The sequence below is a fragment of the Hypanus sabinus genome, chromosome 5 (genome assembly GCF_030144855.1).
Source record: "Hypanus sabinus isolate sHypSab1 chromosome 5, sHypSab1.hap1, whole genome shotgun sequence".
Taxonomy (NCBI): Eukaryota; Metazoa; Chordata; class Chondrichthyes; order Myliobatiformes; family Dasyatidae; genus Hypanus; species Hypanus sabinus.
The window spans coordinates 13,502,713-13,524,549 of NC_082710.1; the positions used below are offsets into that span (position 1 = coordinate 13,502,713).

Genomic DNA, 21,837 nt, shown 5'->3' on the forward strand with positions numbered 1-21,837 from the left:
AGCACTATATGGCAAAAGAAATTTCTCTTCATCTCTGTTCTAAAATGATGTCCTATTCTGAGGCTGTGCCCCTCAGTCCTAAACTTTCCCCAGTATTGAAAGCATCCTCTCCACATCCACTCCATGTAGGCCTTTCAATATTCAATACTCATTTTTCTAAACCCTAGTGACTACAGGCCTAGACCCATCAAAACTGTTCCTCATACATTAACCCTGCCATTCCTGGGATAATTCTCATGAACCTCCTCTGGACCCTCTCCGCCGACCTACCTGATGGGGATGGAGGTGAAAGGTTTTCTGTAGATGTCCGTTAGTTTCTGCAAGACCACCAGAGCTGTGGTGAAGATTCGGTAGGTGTGAAGGAAGGTGTTGAGGAAGTCAATGCTGAGAAAGCGCAGATCGGTGAGCCTCTCCAGCAGCCGCTCCACACTGGCGTAGCGAATCTGCGGAACCTTACAGGAGTTCAGCGTCTTACTGAAGCAGATGTCAGTGTCGTCGCTGTGCAGTCTGATGTCAGATCTGAGGAAGAGATCGATACTGATCACCATTCCACAAGCTTTGGCACTTCAGAGACATGTCACTGGGTTTAATAATGAATAAAGCTTGTCTGCAGGATATCTTTTCTAAATATTAGCAGTTTTCTTTTTGCTATTTTCACTCATTTTTTGTAAATTTGATTTTTGATACTCCTAATAAAACCCTTGCACTAAAGTGCTAAGTGATTCCAGCCATTTTTCCTTAGGTCATGATCCATATATCTAACAAGAAGTTAGCATAACGCGTTATGGAGTTCAATTCCCACCGCTTCTTGTAAGGAGTTTGTACATTCCCCCCGTGACCGCATGGGTTTCCTCCAAATGCTCCAGTTTCCTCCCACAATCCAAAGACGTACCGGTTAGAGATGGTAACTTGTGGGCATGCTATGTTAACACAAAGTACACTGCAGATGCTGTGGTCAAATCAGCACATACAAACAAGCTGGATGAACTCAGCAGGTCAGGCAGCATCTGTAGAAATGAACAGTCAACGTTTTGGGCTGAGACCCTTCGTCAGGACATGCTATGTTGTTGCCAGAGGTGTGGTGACACTTGCAGGCTGCCCCCAGCACACCCCCAATGCAAACGACACATTACACTGTATGTTCTGATGTTTTGATGTACATGTGAGATATAAAGTTAATATTCATCATTATAATCAGAGAGTTTCAACCTGTATAATCTAGCCTTCCCAGCAAGGAATGGCCCTCACAGGAGAATTGTGGACAGCACATTGGAGATATCCCACTAGATCCTCCCACTGAGCCCACTTTGGCAGGAATCACCCCAAGAAAACACTTACCTTATCATATGAGGCACAGTTACTTTTGAATATTCCTCAAAGACATTGGTCATCAGGCCATTGCACCGTATGTTGTCTATACACTGCAGAAATACAAATACCAAACTATTCATCACTTATTTATCAGACAGGACACCAAGTACAGGAATTGGGACATTATTTTGCAGATGGATAAATTGGATTGGTGAGTCTACACTGGGAGTAGTGTGGACACTGGGTTACCTTTCAAAGGGATTGGAGTTTTACATCATATAAAAGCATCAGAAGATCCTTAACAACACATATAAAATGCTGGAGGAGCTCAGCAGGTTAGGCAGCACCTATGGAAATAAACAAACACTTGACGTTTCTGGTCAAGACCCTTCATCAGGACTGGATGGGAAGGGGGAAGATGCCAGAATAAAAAGGTGGTGGGGGGGGTAGGAGAAGGAAGATGACTGCACGTGATGGGTGAAGCCAAGTGGGTGGAAAAGGTTAAGGCTGGAGAGGAAGGAATCTGACAGGAGAGGAGAGTGGACCATAGGAGAAAAGGAAGGAGGAGGGGCACCAGGAGGAGGTGATAGGCAGGTGAGGAGAAGGGGTAAGAGGTCAGAGTGGAGAATTGAAGAAGAGGGAAGGGGAAGCAGAAAATTACTGGTGGAGAAACTGATCAGGCCTTTCACTAATTTTGTTTGTTTCTATTTCAGTGGTAGAGCTCAGCATTCAGATCAAGTACGTGTTTGAGAGAAAGGTAACAGGGTCAAATGTCACCAAAGCCTCTGGCAAATTTCTACTGATGTGCTGGGAGAGCACCCTGACTGGTTGCCTCACCCTCTGCTCCAGAGGCTCCAAAGCACAGGATCAGCAGAGGCCGCAGAGAGTTGTAGAATCAGCCAATTCCATCAGGGGCCCAACCCTCCTCACCATCGAGAATGTCTTCAAGAGACAGTTCCAGGAAGGTAGAAACCATGACTAAGGACCCTCGCCATCAGGGAAGAGGCACAAGGGCCTGGTTGGGAGGTTAGTGATAACAGGGGAGGGAGAGATGTTCAGAGTGATTCTCTTGTAGAATAGCACAGTTTAACCTGGTTCACAAAAAGCACAGAAATTCTTCTCCTGCCTGGCTCTGAAACACTCCATGAGTCCAACTAATGTGGGTGCTAAATGGAGGAAATTTGAGGATGGTCAACAGTGATATCCCCTTGGAAACCCTCAGTCAGATTCAGTCTTGACAAATCAGAAGAACTGAAAGTTATGAAAACTAAAGATTACCTCTCTATTTTTTTCTCATTTGCACTGCTTATGTTTTTTATATAAAAATGTGACTTACAGTGATATTTAATGTATTACACTGTACTGCTGGTCCCTCAAGGTTGTTATATCTGAGAGTGGTAACAGGGATAGGCTCCCACTATTAAATGCTCCCAATAACGTGTATCTCAAATAACCTATGACAACCAAGTCCAGCTCCTGCCCTTCAGGTGTGACTTAGCTACCAACCCTGGTGGAACTGCTTCTACTGACAGGAGAAAGGGCGAGGACAGGTCGCTGACACTTCAGGCAGATGAGGTTAGTCAGCCGTGGTTGGCAGCTCATCTAGGGGAAGGAAAATTCTGATCTCAAAGCTCCACTGCCTATACTCGTTCACTTAGTGGAGTCACTAAGGTGGTCCTATGTTGAGTTCAACGTTAACTGGCAACTGCTGTGACACTGCTGGTGCCGAAATGTATCGGAGAATGCCTTTCCTTCGGGATTATCAGCTGCATGGAGAGAGGGAGCCTGCTGCGTTGGCAACAGCTTGCTCTCCTTATCGTACAGCCCTGGCTTGCGTATCACATAGACAGCAGGGACACAACATCCATGGTCGATCCTGACCATGGGCATCAAGACAGTACTGCTACCTCAAAACAACTAATTTCACAACATATATCACCAATAATAGAGCTGCTTCTGATAGTAATTGTGAAATACAACCTACGATAGCCTGATGTGCTCTGCATTTGCAGTCCAAAACAGCTTTAATCACGACTGTTAACAGGGCTCTGAGATTTGAGGAAGGCATAAATTTAAACATTTATAAATTTTGCCTCGGTTGGGATTTTCCATCTCCACACGTTTGTTTGCAGAGTCCCCACTTCATGAGTGTATTTTCAATGAACAAATTAATTCAAAATATGATTCAACAATTCTTGTTGATTTCATCAGGACAAATTGGATAAATGCAGTACTGTGCAAAAGTCTTAGGCACAAGTAAAAGAATTCTGTAATATGAAGATGCTTTCAAAAATAATGAAAGGAAAATTTCTAAATAGGAAAAAAACACTATAAAGAACAGTAAACAGTAAAGAAAATAAAATCAGTATTTGGTGTGACCACCCTTTGCCATTAAAACTGCACCAATTCTCTTGGGTATGCTGTCATGCAGTTTTATAAGAAAATCTGCAGGTAGGTTGTTCCAAGCATCTTGGAGAACTTGCTACAATTCTTCTGCAGACTTTGGCTGTCTCACTTGCTTCTGTCTCTCTGGGTTCCCCAGACAGCCTCAGTGATATTGAGATGAGGTCATACCACCTGAAATCATATCTAGGGCTCCTAAGACTTTTGCACAGTACTGTATGTTTACATGAAATAATTTGGGAGAGTAACAAATAATATTTACCTGGCTTATGTCACTTGTCCATGCAGCTTTCTCTTGTCTAGATGGAGCTAACAGCACAACTGTGAAGGATGGGGCATCTGCAGGCTCCACCACAATTTTGAAGTCCAGATGTCCAAAGACATGACTAGACCCTTTTACTAAAAGATATAAACAAAATCCATCTTACACAGGTCAGAAAGAATTAAAAGTAATTTATGTTTTACTATAGTAACATATCTTCAATTCAGACTAGCATGTAAGATACCAGTAATTTGAAAAAGAATGTACGAAATTTATTGATCATCTTCCTCAGTGACTCTGGGGCTACTTTGAGCCAGAATTCATTTCACTGTGTGGAACACAGCCAGTCTAATAGACAGACACTCCACGAATTAACTCGAGTAAGTTCTGTTGCCCACAATCCTAGCCAACAATTTGGACACCATCTACTTCAACTGATTTCTCCAGATTTACATCCAACTGACTCTAACACCAGCGACGTTCCAGCAGCCTACTGTAGAATGTGTAATTCAGCACAAGAGGGCTCCATTCCAAAGTTCAGCATTTCAAGGTAAATTGATTATCAAAGTCACCATATACTACTGAAAGATTCATTTCCTTGCAGACATTCACATTGGAGCAGAAAATGCAAAAGTATCAATGAAAAACTGTGCAAAAGACAATCTCTGCAAATGGATGGATGGATAGATAGACAGATGAATGAATAGATGGATAGATAAATTAATTATGTTGAGAACATGAGTTGTAGAGTCCTTGAAAGTGAGTCTATAGGTTGTGGACTCATTTCAGAGTTGAGGTGAGTTATGTTAGCCATGTTAATTCAGGAGCCTGATGGTTGAAGGGCAACAACTTTTTTTGAACCTGATAGTGCAGGACCCAAGACTCCTGTGCCTCTTTCCCAATGGTGGCAGCGAGAAGAGAACAGTAACTCAACAACTTGTACCAGCTCTTTTGGAAAGCAATGCAACTAGTTCTACACATTTCCCCATATTCCTGTAACTTCTTCTCCCTCATTGATTTAGTCAGTTCCCCATTAAGGTCCAGACACTTGCTGGGAACGTACTCCATATCCTAACCATTCACTGCAAAAACTGATTTGAACCTTGATAAAATCACTGTACAGCTTCCTTGGTGACTCTGGGCCTGCTATGGGCCAGAACTGTGTGAAGTGCAGCCAGACTATGATGATCAGCTCACTAACTAGACCAGCTCTGTTGCCTATCGTATTTGCAAAGGGATCACCAGTTGCTGGAAACTGCAATAATACAACAGCTCTTGAAGGTTTCCCCTTAACTTCCCTTTAATAATGATAAAGTATGCTTTCTGGATTGATATATAAAAATGAAAATTTTATGAGCTGATTTCTTAATGTATTAAAGCACTCATAAATATGGTCATGATGATAAAAATTCAGTTTAAAACTTCCTGTCATCAAAATCTTGATTTAACTATTTATATTAATTCAAATAAAGCATTTCCCTATATCACTTTATTCAAAAAGAATGAAAATTAAAGAGACAATATTCTGGTCAAACTATTCTGTGGCACACCAGTATGTACTCACAATCGTCTTCATTTGAATCAGGTTCTTCTATTAACGTGCAATCTATCAGGGAAAGTACTCCTCCAACCTGAAACAAGCAAAGGATTCACTAATTAATTGGAAACTTCTTGTTTCTTTCTGTTCATCATAAATTGGATTTGATGGAAATGTACACCTATTTATCCCGAAGGTCTGGTTTTCGAATAACACACACAAAATGCTGGAGGAGCTCGGCAGATCAGGAGGGGGATAGACAGTCGACAATTTGGGTGGACATCCTCCAAGAGGACTGGAAAGGAAGGGGACAGAAATCAGAATAAGAAAGGTAGGGGGAGGGGAAGGAGTTCAATGCTGAGAGGTGACAGGTGAAGCTAGCTGAGGTGGAGGAGGAATGAAGTGAGAAGCTGGGAGGTGTTAGGTGGAAGAGGTAAAGGGCTGAAGAAAGAGGAATCTGATAGGAGAGGAGAGTGGACGGTGGGAGAAAAGGAAGGAGGAGGGGCACCAGAGGGAGATGATTGATAGGTGAGGAGAAGAGAATGGATGAGAGGGGAGCCAGAGTGGAGAAAAGAGAAAGAGAGAAGGGGAGGGGAGGAGAAATTACCCCAAGTTACAGAAATCAATGGTCATGTCATCAGATTGGAGTCTACCCAGATGAAATATGAGCAGTAATTTCTCAAGAAGGGAACAAGGGATAATCCTGTAAACTACAGACTGGCGAGTCTCAGAACAGTGGTAGGAAAGTTATTGGAGAAAATTCTTAGGGATAGGATTTATGAACATTTGGAAAACCGTGGCCTAATTAGGAAGAGCCAGCATGGCTTTGTGCAGGGCAGGTCGTGTCTTACCAATTTGATTGAGTTTTTTGACAAGGTGATGAAAGGGATTGATGAAGCTAGAGCCGGGAATGTTTTCTACATGGGTTTTAGTAAGGTGTTTGACAAAGTTCCTCCGGGGAGGCTCATCCAGAATATTAAGATGCATTGTGAATTGGCCATTTGGATTCAGAACAGCCTTGCTGTTAGAGGACGGAGGGTAGTGGTCAAAGGCACTTATTCTAGCTGGAGCTCTGTGATTAGTGATGTCCTGTAGGTATCTGAACTGGAATCTTTGCTGTTTGTGATGTCTATAAATGACCTGGATGAAATTAAATGGGTGATTTAGTAAGTTTGCAGATGATATAAAGATCGGTGGTGTTGTGGATAGCATAGGTAACAGGCAAATATGACAGCAGAATATAGATCAGTTATAGATATGAACAGAGAGAAGGCAGATGGAATTTTACCCGGCCAAATATGAAGTGTTATGTCAAATGTAATGAGACAGTACGCTAATAAGGGCAAGGCCCTAAACAGTGTTGAAGAGCAGAGAAATCTTGGGATCCAAGTTCGTAGCTCCCTGGAAGTGTCTTCACAGGTTGACGGGGTGGTGAAGAAGGACTGTGACATGTTTGCCTTTATTAGCACCTGAGGAGAGGAATGAAAAGTTCAAGCCAAGTCACTGCTTCAGGATGTCAACGGGAATTGAGCCTTGATCACTGGTACTGCAATAGTGTTACGCTAACCACTACATGACAGAGAAGTGACCATTGAAGGGCACTTTTAAAAACTGTGACGTGGGGGATCAGTGACAACTGTAAGGAGTTTGTGCTGGTACTCAGCCTACACGATTCTGCCCGGCTAAGCATAGACTTGCTACTGTGCCTGGCCTGTTGAGTTCCTTCAGCATCTTATGTGTGTTGCTTTGGATTTTCAGCATCTGCCGATTTTCTTGTGTTTGTCACATATAGACAAGCTCTGTAATCAGGAAATTTATCCACCTATACTTTTTTTTGCACTATTTATTAATTTTGTAATTTATTTTAATTTTTTTGCACTATACCGCTGCCACAAAAAAAAAATCATGTCATATAAGACAGTGATATTGACTCTGATTGTGACTCTAACTATTCCAAAGCATCAACCCTAAAGCTTGGAAATGAAATGTACGTTGGAATGGAGAAGGCATATTTTGTGTTACAATGGCTGGGGGGAGCATTCCCCACTCCTTCCCCTGAGTCAGGTCTAGATACAACATTAAAGTGAGAAAACAATTTACTATCAAAACGTTATTTTTTACAAGAAAAATGCTTACAGTCCCGGGGCGCTAGGGAGAGAATTACTGAGAACTGAGCATCACCTTCAGTAGGTGCAGCTTCCCTCCCGAACTTCTTGTGCAGATTAGGAAATGTTTGGTGAATAAGAAGCACTGTCTTTCTCCTTCTTTCTTCAAAGACAGGGAACCTAGGCGAACTTTGGCCAGCTTTCCTCTTTCCACAGAAGGCAGCTGTATGAGTGAACCTGAAATGACAGATTAGTTTGCATCATTTGGGGGGAAGTGGGAAGGGTCGCACAGTGAGTGTACGAATCTCTGAGATGTTAACTAAAGTTTGAAGTAAATTTATTATCAAAGCACCTACATGTCACCCTGAGGTTCATTTTCCTGCATCCATCTTGGGTGGCAGTTAGAGATACATCTCTACCAAAGGAGGCGCAAGGTGCTCCTTCCCTCCACTAGCCTAGAGGTCAACCTTGGGCAAGGTGGAGCACCTGCTTAGCCCCAGTGATCAGGGTCAGGAGAACGCATGGGAGCAGGTGGTGAATGGTCGTATGAGCAGCTGGGGCAAATTACAAGTCCTGGTTATGTGACCGTTGATGCCAAGCAGGCAGTCTTTGAAGAGTATTGACAATGACTAGGGTCACCAGTCTTGTAAAGTCACTGCCGAGAAGAAGGCAATGGCAAACCACTTCAGTAGAAAAAGTTTGTTTAGAACAATTACGGTCATGAGACCTTGATCACTCATCCTACAGCACAGTACACAGTGATGATGATACTCAAAAAATTCAATAACCATAATAGAGTCAATGAAAGACCACTCCAACTGGGCAAACAACCAATGTGTAAAACACAAGAAGCAGTAGAAATTCAAAAAGAGAGCAATAATATTAATGATAAGGCACTACATAATAGCATTGCACAAATAGTTCTACACAACAATATTTATGTAAATCTTCAGAAAGCCACATTGCTAAATACCACTAGAATAGTCTGAAAGTTCCTAGTAATTGAGAAATAAGTGTGCTTGGCTATGCCTGTACCTCAGGTTTTACCAGCTTGAGCTGAGAAAGCATATATATAATAATAATCAATAATCAATAAATATCGAGAGCATGAGATAAAGAGTCCTTCAGCCAGATTTTCAATCTCCCTCCCAGATGCTGATTCATCGTCACCTTTGATTCAGCCAACGACTGTGATGTCATCAGCAAACTTAAATGTGGCAGTGGAGCTGTGCTTAGCCACACAGTCATGAGTGCATTATGCAGGTTTCTGCAAGGTTCAATTTATCAGATGTACTAGTGAAAACAAGAAGTTACTGATATTGGAATTGCATTATCATTGCAACACATACCAAGATGCAGTGAAATGCTTGTCTTGCATACTGATCATATAGATTTAACAGTGTATTGAGCTAGAATAGTATACAACAATAACACTTCACAATAGAAGTGTAAAAGTTAGCAAAAGAATGCAGTGCAGGTAAACAATGAAGTGGAAGATCTTAATGAGGTAGATTGTAAAGACAAGAGTCCATTTCTCTTCCTCAGCAGGTACAGAGGGCTGACAGGGCTCTCCGAAGAGTTACCAATCAATTATAGTACCTCCAACAGTGCTAAGGGCAATAGGGCACCACGGGAGCAAAGCGGTTAGCACGACACTATTACAACTCAGGGCATTCTGGATATCAGAGTCCAATTCCAGTGCTGTCTGTACGCGTTTCCCTGTGGAATGGTGTTTGGCGTCCGGGCGCTTTGGTTTTCTCCCACACTCCAAGGTGAATTAGTCATTGCAAATTGTCCACTGATTAGGTTAGGGTTACACTGCTCTGTATCACTGAATAAATATAAATAACTACAGCCCACAGGTGATGGTGCGGGATGCAGTGACGGAATCCTGAAATGTCATGAAATGAACAATGGAACCACTTGTTTAGTTATTTTATCCAACAGCTAAGCGGATTTGGCTTTCTGAGCAGACATGAAATATCTGAAGGAGTCAATTATACAATGGTCCTGTACTGGACTTTTGTATGTGAGTGTTTAGATGATCATATTGGATTTTTTTTTAAATTAAGTTCAATATTATACTTGTTATTGAGGCTTTCACATGGCTAATGTACTTTCAGAGCACCTAGATATTGAAATGTAACAGAACATTTGATAAACTTACGTCTCAAATATTTAAAAGGAAATGCCATCGTGGGCAAGAGCTAGGTTCAGGGATTAATAATGCAGAACCATGGTCAGTGTCCTGACGAAGGGTCTCGGCCTGAAACGTCGACAGTGCTTCTCCCTATAGATGCTGCCTGGCCTGCTGCGTTCCACCAGCATTTTCTGTGTGTGGTTGTGTCAATATTTTTGGGCAGATGGGGCTCGTCAGCCATGGTTAAAAGTTCATCTAAGGGAAGGAAAACTCGGATGTCAAACCTCTGCTGCCTTGCGGCTACACCCACTCGTGGGGAAGGTTTAGGGAGTAAACCCTGAGGAAAACTCAAGAGTTAAAGTTGCTAAGGCAGTCCCACGTTGAGCTCCATGTCGACTGTCAACTCCTGCAACACTGCTGGTACCAAACTGTATCAGTCCCTGCCATTCCTTTGGGTTCACCAGCTGCGCGGAGAGGAGAAGATTGCTGCATGGACTCCATATTGTACTGCCCTGGCTTGCATATCTAGACAGCTGGGACACAACATCCATCATCGCCCCAACCTCCACAGGCCTCGGATTCTCCATTTTTCAATCATCCTTGATGCTGGCAATGATCATCTCTGTGTATCATTGTTAGGGCCATTGCTCGTATTCAGACAAAAATTATAGTCACAGAAAAATTAGCTGTGCACTGTAGCGCATAGAGGATTGTGAAAGTTCAGGGTAATACAGGTTTATAGTCCCTAATGTCCAAATGAATTTAATAAGACAAGGAAGGGGCCCATACCTAGTGATGCACCATCAATAACTCTGAGACGTGAGTTAAGGTAGGCTTTTATTGGCTGGAAGAAAGCACAAGCAGCAAGTGACCATCACACAGCATCCTGGAGACTGAGGAAGGGGCTATGCCTCCAATCGCCTTTATACTGGGGTCCGTGGGAGGAGCCACAGGAGCAGTCAGCTGGGGGGGCGTGTCCAGACAGGTATATGTAGTTCACCACACCTAGTCATAGAGCTCTACAGCAAAGAAACAGGCCCTTCAGCCCATCTAGTCCATACCTATATTGTTATACTGCCTAGTCCCATCAAGCGGCAACCAGACCATAACCCTCCATGTCCCTCTACACACCCAAACTTCTTTTAAATGTTAAAATCCACTATTTTTGCTGGCAGCTCATTCCACACTCTCACCATCCTGTGAGTGAAGAAATTGCTCCTCCGGTTCCCCTTAAACATTTCACCTTTTACCCTTAACCAATTACCTCTAGTTCTAGTCTCATCCAACCTCAGTGGAAACAACTTGTTTGCATTTACCCTATCTATAACACTCATAATTTTTATATCTCCATCAAACCTCCAAGTTAAAGAGCTCTGCATGGTACATCAGTAGAAATTTGTAGATACATGGTACGTCAGTAGAAATTTGTAGATATTTCCGGAATATGTCCAGAACCTCCTGTGAAGCTTCCTTACCACCAGGTTTTCCAGCATTTAAAATGCTGCTTCTCACCAGTATTCCATCGAGCATCCCGATGGAAAACACAATCAGTTCAGTTTAAGCAACAGGCATCCCTGTTGACTCACAAGAATGCCAGCAAAGGATTCACCCTCTGCATCATCTGTTCATTTCTGTTCAATACGATCATTGTACTTACCCTGGCGTACGAATGTCTGGCTTGTATCCAGCAAAATGTCACATCCTTCCACAATGGTTCGCTCTATGGCGAGATTTTTCCGAATGTTTTCTGTGTCACTCACCTCATCGTGCATTACCCTGAAAAAAGACAAACGAGCAGGCGTTACACGCAATACGCAGTCCAAGCATAATCCTGCTTGGGGAGGGAACTGACACATACAAAACAAACCAACACGGACTGAAGTTACATTAAAGAGTGAGATTTGTTCCTAAGATTTGCTATGTTATTACATGGTAACAGCATGGTTAGCACAATACTTTACAGTACAGGTGACCCGGGTTCAATTCCTGCTGCTGCCTGTAAGAATTTGTATCTACCCTCCATGACCACGTGGGTTTCCTCCAGGTGCTCTAGTTTCCTCCCACAGTCCAATACTCTGTTGACAGGTTAACTGGTCATTGTAAACAATCCCTCGATTAGGCTAGAATTAAATCAGGGGATTGTTGGATGGCATAGTTCATAGAGCTGGAAGGGCCTATTCCATACTGTATCTCAATCAATAAATAATTTATGTTTATATATCGAACTCTGATTTAAGATCTAATCTAATAATAACAACTGGGCTATTATTTCACCTGTTCAGCATAAAATTCAATGATTTCAAGTAAGTTCAAAATATTTGAATCAATGTAGTAAAATCTTGATATTTAGCAATCATGTTCTAATCTCCGGATAAAAAAACAAATGTGTATTTACATAAGTTAAGAGTGTTTATGTATGACCTCAATGGTAGTGATCTCTGGATTGTTGCCTGTGCCACGCACCAGTGAGAGTTAAAATACGACGATTTGTCGATGAATGTATGGCTGAAGAACTGATGCAGGGGCAGGATTTTAGATCCTACTCTCCCACCTCAAAAATTAAGTGAGCTCCAAATATTTACATATTCAATTAACCCCACTGTAGCTGATGCACCCCAGCCCATCCTGAGACCCAGGACAGGCCAGAGGGTTCCTGGGGGTCACAAGGGACACAGATGTCATCAGAAATGCTAAAGCAAATTACGAGCAGAGGTTTCAGGTCAACCTTACAGTGAGCATATTTTCACCGAAAAATTATCTCCAATGTGATCCAATTCAGGCTTAAACCGGTTTTATGCAACATAAAGATGAGGTTTTTTTTCCCCTGACGTGTACATTTAAACATGGAAACATACAGTGAAATGCACACCGACCAACGCAGTCTGAGGATTGTGCCTGGGGGCAGCCCGCTAGTGTTGCCGTGTCTCCAGCACCAACATGGCATGCCCACAATTCACTACCCCTAACCTGTATTTCTATGGACTGTGGGAGGAAACCAGAGCACCTGGAGGAAACCCGTATGTTCACGGGGAGAACGTACAAGCTCTTTACAGACAGCAGCGGGAATCAAACCCTGATCGATTATTGCTGCTGCTGTGAAACAATTGTGCTAACCACCACACGGCTGTGTCACCCCCTCACGTAACTACATGGCTGTGTCACCTCCTCACATAACTGCACGGCTGATTGTGCCCATTTTTCAGGTTCCAAAGAGATGGCTGTGACCATCAGGAGTGTCAGGGGTGTGGTTTTACTGACAGTGCGGAGGCTTGGCCCCCTCACAGCACCTTGACCATTAGAATCAGAATGACAATCACCACCAAATGGACACCAGTGTAAACGCTTAACTGGCCAGGCAAACCAAGACCTGGGCTGGATCTCTATTGGCTGAACAGCTGAGCTGGATCTCTATTGGCTGAAAAGCTCGGCTGGATCTCTATTGGCTGAAAATCCAGTTACGTTTATCTTACTGTCATCCAAAAATCGCATAAAGCATGAAGATTTCTGACGGAGGCACAGTACCATGGTGACTAATATAATGCTTCTCAGTGTCAGTGATCAGGCTTCATTTTCTGCTGCTGTCTGTAAGGAGTTTGTATGTTCTCCCTGTGTTTCCTCCCGTTACAAAGACGTACGGGTTAGGGTGAGTAAGTTGCGGGGATGCTACGTTGGTTGCAGAGGCACGGCAACACTTGCGGGCACTCCCCAGCACATCCTCAGACTGTGCTGGTTGTTGATGGAAACGATACATTTCACTGTATGTTTCGATGTACATGTGACAAATAAAGCTCATCTTCAATCTTTACTTCAGGAACATCAGACAGGGCTTTCAATAGGCGATGGAGCTACCTTTCAGAAAATATAGTACACTAACCTTGCTTCAGACCCTTAATGTACATAATATTTCCCGGTCCTCTGCCAGGTCACCGACTTAAAAAATTCATTGAATTATTTCCTCCAGACACAGCTGCTAACTGACCTGCTAATCAGATTCAGCAGATTTAACTTATATTTCACATTTTCAGTGTTTGTAACATTTTGCCTTTGCACTTACGATGAAAGATCATAAATGAAGCTGAATTTTCTAAGGCTTGATGGCGCCAGTAGGATTTGTATTAGCTGACATGCTGAGAGATTGCAGCTATCAATGCCATGGGCGTCAGAGTCCAAGCTCAATCCCAGCATCCTCTGTATGGCGTCTCTTTATGTCCTCCCCATGAAATGGATGTGTTTTCTCCACCTGCTCCAGCTTCCTCCCACAGTCCATTGACGTACTGGTTTTAGGTTAATTAGTCACTGTAAATTATCTATAGTTCCTGGAAAGTGGTTTCACAAAAGATAGCGTCCTAAAGAAAGCTTTTGGCAGGTTGGCCTTCATGGATGAGAGGGGTACAGAGGGCTATGGGCCAGGTGCAGGTTGATAGGACTCGGCAGATTAATGGTGTAGCACAGAATTGATGGGTCGAATCCTGTTCTGTGTTGTGGTGCTCTAGTGTTACATCAGGAATTGTCAGGGGTTGCTGGATGGTGCAGCTTGAAGGGCCTAAAATAAAATAAACAGCAGTGACAGCAGGCTTGGAAAATGATTGGATGGATCAAGGTGAGGGAGCTGGCAGGCCAGTCACATGATCATGATTGAAACAAAGGAGACACTCGTTTTCAGTCACATGATCAATAATGAAACAAAGGAGAAACTCATTTTCGGTTGCATTTTCCAAAATGAAGACACCAGGCTACTTTAGGAGTATTATATTAAGCTTTGAAAAAGAGCTCATGTAGCTTCATTAAAAATAAAATTAAATCAAAAACTTAAAAACATCTGATAAACACAAGAGATTCTGCAGATGTCAGAAAACTGGAACAATGCACACAAAATGCTGGAAAATCTCAGTAAGTCGGGCATCGCCCATGGAGGGGAAGAAACATCCCAGGTCGAGACCCTTCATGAGAATTCCTCTAGCCAAAGTTCACTTTAAGCTGCACGGGTGCATGGCCGCGCAATAACTGAAATGCTCCCGTGCATATAACTTTTGTTGCTGGACAGCTGGCATTGTCTTCTATATAAAGTGCTGTGCACTTTTCAGCCCACGTAAGGTTCCCCTGCTCAGAGCAATCATGGTTCTGAGCAGCTGCTAAGAAAAGGAGGGACATTGCCTCCAAAACTTTCTGTGTGTTGCTTAAAAGCATCAGGAAATGTTTTAAATGGGTGGATAGACTTGAAAAGTCTGTTATTACACATGTACATAATAAAAAACTTCAGTTCCCAGGGTGCAAAGTGGGCGGTTCACCTGAAACAGGTAGTGACATTAGTGAGCTGGCCGCACACGATCATGTGGGATTAAATAAGTATGTGTTAGTTTTATCAACACTGTTTGTCTTTATTAAGAACAAGCATAACAGAGTGTCTTCCCCCTGTCAGTAACGAAGATTAAAGTACTCCAGTCAATAGAACTACAATGCAAATTATACCTGCATCTAATTAGAAAATCGATTATTTGCTGAACTTCTGCGAAAGAACACTGTGGATCATCTCCAGACTAATGTTATAAATTTCGTTTTAAAAAGCTGTGGAAAATTAATCAGAACAACTTCATGCTCAAAGAAAATAGTCCACAACCAGTCAAGTGGCAATACTTAGACTGTTTTTCAAAAGCCACATAATTAGCCAGCTGGAAACCAAGACAGAAATTGACGGCAAAGGCAGATCAAATGCCTTTTACTTTCTTACCTTAACTTAATGGAAAGGAAAAACTATTCATCACAAAAATGTGGAGGGGGGAGGGCAAGTGGGGTTGGGTGGGATTTACTCCAAAGGGTCTGTTTTACAGCATTGGGAGTTGAGGTTTTGGGAATTTTGGAATCTGGGAGGTAACCAGAGCACCTGGAGGAAACCCATGCGGTTACATGGTGAACGTAAAAACTCCTTACAGGCAGTGGCGGGAATTGAACCCTATCAGACCAGGGTGCCGCAGTTAGTGCAGCGCTATTAAAGCCTGGGGTTCCAGAGTTCGGATTTAAGCTCCGACGTCACCTGTAAGGAGTCGGTACCTCTTCCCCGTGGAACGTCTGAGTTTTCTCCGGATGGGCCCATTTCCTCCCACAGTCCAAAGACGTACTAGTTAGTAGGTTAATTGGTCAGTGTAAATTGTCCCACGATTAGTCTAGGGTTAAATCGGAGTTACTGAGTGGGGCAGCTCGAAGGGTCGGTAGGACCTGATAGGCAATAAACAAATAAACATTGCAAGCACTGTAAAACATTACTTTCATTTTTTTAATTTTATTTAAAGATACAGCGCTGTAACAGGCCCTTCTGGCCCAACGAGTCTGCACTGCCAGTTACACCCACGTGACCAAATTACCTACCAACCCATACATCTTTGGACTGCCGGAGGAAACCTGATCACCCGGAGGAAATCCACACGGTCGCGGGCAGAACTCCTTACAGGCAGCAGCGGGAACTGAACCCCAGTTGCTGGCTCTATAATAGAGCCATCTAAACACTAAAGTAGACTGGTTCCTTTGGTGAAGGACTTGCTCTAAATCACACAAGTACAGTTTTTAAGCTAACTTACCGTGACAGGTTCTCCAATTTTGACTTTGCAAATTCCAAGCTTTTTCTTTCCACGTGCTCGTGTGGTGTGTGTGCAAGCAGCTCGTGCAACGTTATTATATAACGTGGGATCTGGAATAATGAAGGCATAATATTGGTAAGGAAGAAAACATTATTCTTAAAACCATGTATTTGAGATTTTTCTGTGGATCTGGAACCAATGATTTATTTATTTGGTGATGCAGCACAGAATAGGCCTTTCCAGCTCTTTGAGCCACACCACCAGTAACCCACTGCTTTGACCCTAGCCTGATAATGGGATGATTTACAATGACCAAGTTATCAGCTGGCGGGTAAATCTTTGGGCTGTGGGAGGATGACCACCTTGTCATTGCGAGCCTCAATGACCAGGGGAACTAAGTTGGCTGGAGTCAGGGCCTTGTACTTTGACTCTTGGTCTGGTCACCCATGCCAAATGGGTCAAAGGGTAGAGGCCAGACTATTTGTGGCCCACCAGTCCACCAGGTTCAGGGGTTCAGCTCAGGGTTAACAACCCTGACTGGTCAAAACAAAACTGTTACAGAAACAACAATGAGGATGGTGGACCTTCATTGCCATTAGCACCAGTGGCGTAACAGGCAGTAAGTAATTAAGCTACTAGCTAGTACGTCTCTGGACTGCAGGAGGAAACTGGAGCACCCAGAGAAAACCTACTCATTCACGGAGAGGACATACAAACAGTTAACGTCAGAATTGGAATCTAAATTCCATCGCCCCAAGCTGCAATAGTGTTGTGTTAACCACTATGCTATATATTAGGACAAAGCTTTCTGTGACAAATCCCAGGAACTATGTTCATTGTATAAAACCTAGGTATCAGAAATCCTAAAGGCAGTGAAAATATTGATCTCTGAGCTGATTGGTCTAATGTCAGCTTGCTTTCTGAAAGCAAGTGATTATTTTCTCCTCCAACTGATTTGATTGGCTCCTGTTCACAGTTATCAGATATAATTTTGATTCTTCAGAGATGCTCAGCAACGCTCACTCCAAACATAAAGCCAAGGTTTTATAAGGCATTTAGCCAGACTGCTTTTGGAGTAGTGTCAGCAGTTTTGGGCCTCATATCTAAGAAAGTTTGTGTTGGCTTTGGAGAAGGTCCAGAGGAGGTTTGCAAAAATGATCCCAGGAATGAAAGGGTTAACATATGAGGAGTGTTTTATTGCTTTGGGCCTGTACTTGATAAGTTCTTGATAAATTAAGGCATCAGGTTATGGAGAGAAGTCAGGAGAATAGGACTGAGAGGGATAATAAGTCAGGCATGATCAAAATGGTGAAGCAGACTCAATGGGCCAAATGGACTAATTCTGCTCCCGTGTCTCATGGTCTTATATAAACTGTCATGAGATGAAAAAGATACATTCAGCTGAGAAGTAAATGGAATTTGTTTTTTCTTTGTGTAATTTGGAGTGGAGGGATGGAGCTACGCCTCTACCAAAGGAGGTGTAAGGTGCACCTTCCCTCCGCCAGCCTGCAGGTCACCTTTGGGCAAGGTGTAGCACCTGCTTAACCCCCTGATCAGGGTCACATGAAGTCATGGGAGCAAGTGATGGATGTTCATATGAGCAGCCAGTGCCTATCTCAACCACTGACACCAGGCAGACAATCGCCAAAGAGTATTGACAATGGCTGGGGTCACCTGAGTGGTAAAGACACTGCCCGGAAGAAGGCAATGGCAAACCTCTTCTGTAGAAAAATCTGCCCAGAACAATCATGGTCATTGAAAGACCACGATCACCCACGTCATATGACATGGCACATAATGATGATGATGATGGGGCGGCACAGTAGTGTAGTGGTTAGCACAATGCTTTATAATAGCAGCAACATGGGTTCAATTCCCACCACTGCCCATGAGGAGTCTGTACGTTCGCCCCGTGAGCATGTTGGTTGCCTTTGGGATCTCCACTTCCCTCCCACAGTCCAAAGACGTACTGGTTGGTAAATTGTCCCATGATTCAGCTGGTATTAACTCAGGGGTGCTGGGTGGTGCGAGGAGCTGAAAGGGTCTACTCTGCACTGTATCTCAATAAAATATATTTTAAATTATGTATAATTTATGTTTTTCTGGTGAAAGCCTCTTATATGATGTTATGTGCCTGCGATGCCTCTGCAAGTAAGTTTTTCATTGTGCCCATGTAGTCAAGAACTTGTTCAAATGGCAATAAGCTCACCTTTGACTTTAATTGATATGCTACAGTGAATGTTCAACATTTTACCTGAAACATGGGGTACGTGAGGAAGGTCTCCAACATCCGTCCCTCACACGCGGGATTTGATTCATACTGTTTCAACAGCTTGTCAAAATCCCTGTTCTGCTTACAGTTTGCTAATACCTGCAGACTGTACTGGTGGTTTCTGACAAATTCCTGGTAGATATTCAACATTGGCAGCAATATGTCAAACAGGTCAGCTGGAAAAGGAAACAGAACCATTAATCATCGCACAGTTCCACTCTCTTTCGATGGTGATTGCGGAATGGAGAAATCTGGTACCCATGGAAACAATTTGATCTGCACAGTTCCTCCCATCTCTGCTCCAACAGCAGAATTCTTACACCCTGAAGATTTATAACCTAGCTGAACTGCCTCACAGTGCGCTGACCTAATAAACTTCTGTTTCAAATGACAACCAGAATGTTTAACTGTCAGCTTCTACGTCAAAACGTGCCACTCAGGTTGATAGTGTTGTTAAGATGGCTTATGGTGTGTCGCTCCCTCGCGGGCACCTGCTTTCTCAGCATCAAGCCACCTTCAAAAGGTAAGGCCTGAGGAAGCTGACATCCGTCACTAAAGACCCACATTGTCCAGGAGACGCCCTTTTCTCATCAGGAAGGAGGACAGGAGCCAGAGGACACACGCTCAATGATTTAGGAACAGATTCTTTCCCTCTGCCATCAGATTTCTGAACGGACAATGAACCCATGAACACTACCTCTCTATTTTGCTCTTTTATATCTATAATACTTCTTACTATAATACTTATAGCATATTTTATGTTGTGCACTGTACTGCTGCCATAAAATGTGGCAGCTCTGTAACATCCCGGTTAGACCACTCTTCAGTTCTGGTCGGCTCATTGTAGGAAGGATGTGGAAGCTTTAGAGAGGGTGCAGAGGAGATCTACCAGAATGCTGGCTGCATTAGAGAGCATGTGTCATGAAGAAAGGTTGAGCAAGTTAGGGCTTTTCTCGTTGGAGCGAAGGACAGTATGATGTGCTTTAATAGAGCTGCATAAGCTGATAAGAGGCATAAATGGAGTGGGCAATCAACATGCCTCTTCCCAGGGCAGGAATGGCTAATACGGGGTTCATAATTTTAAGGTGATTGCAGGAAAGTACTGGCAGGACAGTCAGAGGCAGGTTTTTTTAATATGCAGAGAGTAGCTGGTGTGAAACGTGCTGCCTGGAATGGTGATAGAGGCAGATATATTAGTGACATTTAAAAAACTCTTAGATAGGAACATGGATGATAGAAAAAAATGGAGGGCTATGTTTGAGGGAATGGTTAAATTGGTCTTAGAGTCTGTTTAATTGTCAGAACAACATTGTAGGCTCAAGGGCTTGTACTGTGCTATGTCCTATGCTAAAGGTAGCAAGGTGCATGATTACACCAGCATCTTCATGTTCACCTCTTGAAAAGGACATTCATGACTGCACATTCTCTCTGGCAGGGGCTCCCTACCCAGAATCATTGTGGAAGTCCCTATTCAGAGAGAGCATCAGTACATTCCCACAGCAATCAGGCACAAGGAAAAACAGTCGGCCCTTCTAGTAACACCCTTGGAAAGGTTTCACTGCTCATGTAATGGTTTCTCTGTAGCTGCAGTATTTGGGTTATGACTAGAAATAACGGTGGCTTTGGAAGATGCGCTGACCAAAGAGGGGAGTTGTTTTTCTTTCTTGAGTGTCTGAGGGAAAGGAATTCACGGGCTTTTGGTTCGGGAGAAGATGCCAGAACGGGGAAGTTGTAGCCTGCAGGACTGAGCAGACTTGGGATGGGGTCGGGAGTCAACGACGCCTGGGGGAGATCGATGGAGATCGAACAGACGGGAAAACTGGGAGCTGCAATGTGACATTAGACTGTTTCATTAAAATGGGCCCTTTTCCTTTTTTTGTTTTCTTTACTAACCCTATAGTCAAATTAAGAATTATAAAGCTCAATCGTTTAATTGCATATTGTGGACTGTTTGTTATTTCGGGGTACTGATTTGTAACGGGGAGCACATCACGCAGCATCCACCCAAACGAGATTTCTCACGTTTGGCCAGGCCGGAGGCCGTCTTCCCCTAGATTAATGCTGCAGGCTGAACCTGAGACTTACACTCACATCTGAGAAAGTTGTAAATCACCATCAAGCCTGCTGAAATTCTAGGACAAGGTCTGCTAGCAAGGAGTGGTGTGGTAGCGTGGAGGTTAGCGTACAGCTATTAAAGCACCAGAGATCCGGGTTCAATGCCCCCTGCTGTCTGCAAGGAGATTTAAGTTCTCCCCGTGACCACATTCCAAAGGCATATGGGTTCGTGAGTTAATTGGTTACATGGGTGTAATTGGGCGGTGCAGTCTCATAGGTAGGAAGGTCCTATTACCGTCCTGCATCTCAAAAATTACAAGACTGCCTAGTTACATGGTGTCATGATAACAACCTTTCTCTCAGTGCCAGCAACGGTCTCTAACCCCCAGCCAATAGAGTACATAGTTCCTTCCCATGTTATTTTGGCGCATTGAATGGCAAACTTGCCATTTCTTTAGCTTTCTTTTGTTTTACGAGGCTGAGTTGCTGGCATGACACTGAACCCAGCACAAGTAGAACTCGTGCAAGGTGCGAGCCGGATTCAAACCTCTGAAGTCTGATGTGGATGCCACTACACTACCAGACACCAGTAGAGTACATGCCCAAAGTCAATTGTTGATTTCCCAATGACTTCCATTATGATCCTGGCCTGAACATTAAGCAGAAACCACTATTTCTCAGACTGCATCTCAGCTGCTCTGCTGCATTTGCCTCCAGCGTGGCAGATTCAGAGCGTACTTCTGCCTCCTTCCCAAGAATTCACCAGCAAGCTTATTGTGGTTGACCAGTCCTTTACCTTTCCTCTGCATTTATCAACTAACATCGTAGAATCCTTGACTGATATGGCATGCAAAATGGGTCCTGCGACCCACTGACTCCTCATCAATCAAACACTCATTTACATTAATCCTACACTCACCCATTTTATCCTCTCAACCCTTCCCACAAACTCTTCTCTTCTCTCCTTGGCCAATATCTACCCTTTGAGAACCACATCAATTCACTTTTCACATTTCTAGTCACCTGTCAGCTGGGGTATAAAGGGTCATTCCACATCTTAGCTGCGTCTGACACAAAGGCAGGAGTTCCCATTCACCACCCATTTCAATTTGACTTCGCATTCCCATTCTGACATTTCAGACCATGTCCTCCTCTGCTGCCGCATTGAGGCCACTCTCAG

At 43.4% G+C, this 21,837-nt stretch overlaps 1 protein-coding gene across 2 annotated transcripts in view; it reads right to left on the bottom strand.

Moving 5' to 3' along the window:
- The window catches only part of LOC132393932 (ras-specific guanine nucleotide-releasing factor 2-like), a 141,750-nt gene that overhangs the window by 49,581 nt on the left and 70,332 nt on the right, over positions 1-21,837 (bottom strand). For both annotated transcript variants that reach the window (XM_059969395.1, XM_059969396.1), the window contains 8 exons: positions 18,585-18,778; positions 16,331-16,440; positions 11,416-11,534; positions 7,695-7,855; positions 5,541-5,607; positions 3,977-4,113; positions 1,339-1,421; positions 271-519 (listed from right to left, as the gene is read on the bottom strand). In XM_059969395.1, the coding sequence (XP_059825378.1) occupies positions 271-519; positions 1,339-1,421; positions 3,977-4,113; positions 5,541-5,607; positions 7,695-7,855; positions 11,416-11,534; positions 16,331-16,440; positions 18,585-18,778 (1,120 nt within the window). The remainder of the gene's footprint in view (positions 1-270; positions 520-1,338; positions 1,422-3,976; positions 4,114-5,540; positions 5,608-7,694; positions 7,856-11,415; positions 11,535-16,330; positions 16,441-18,584; positions 18,779-21,837) is intronic.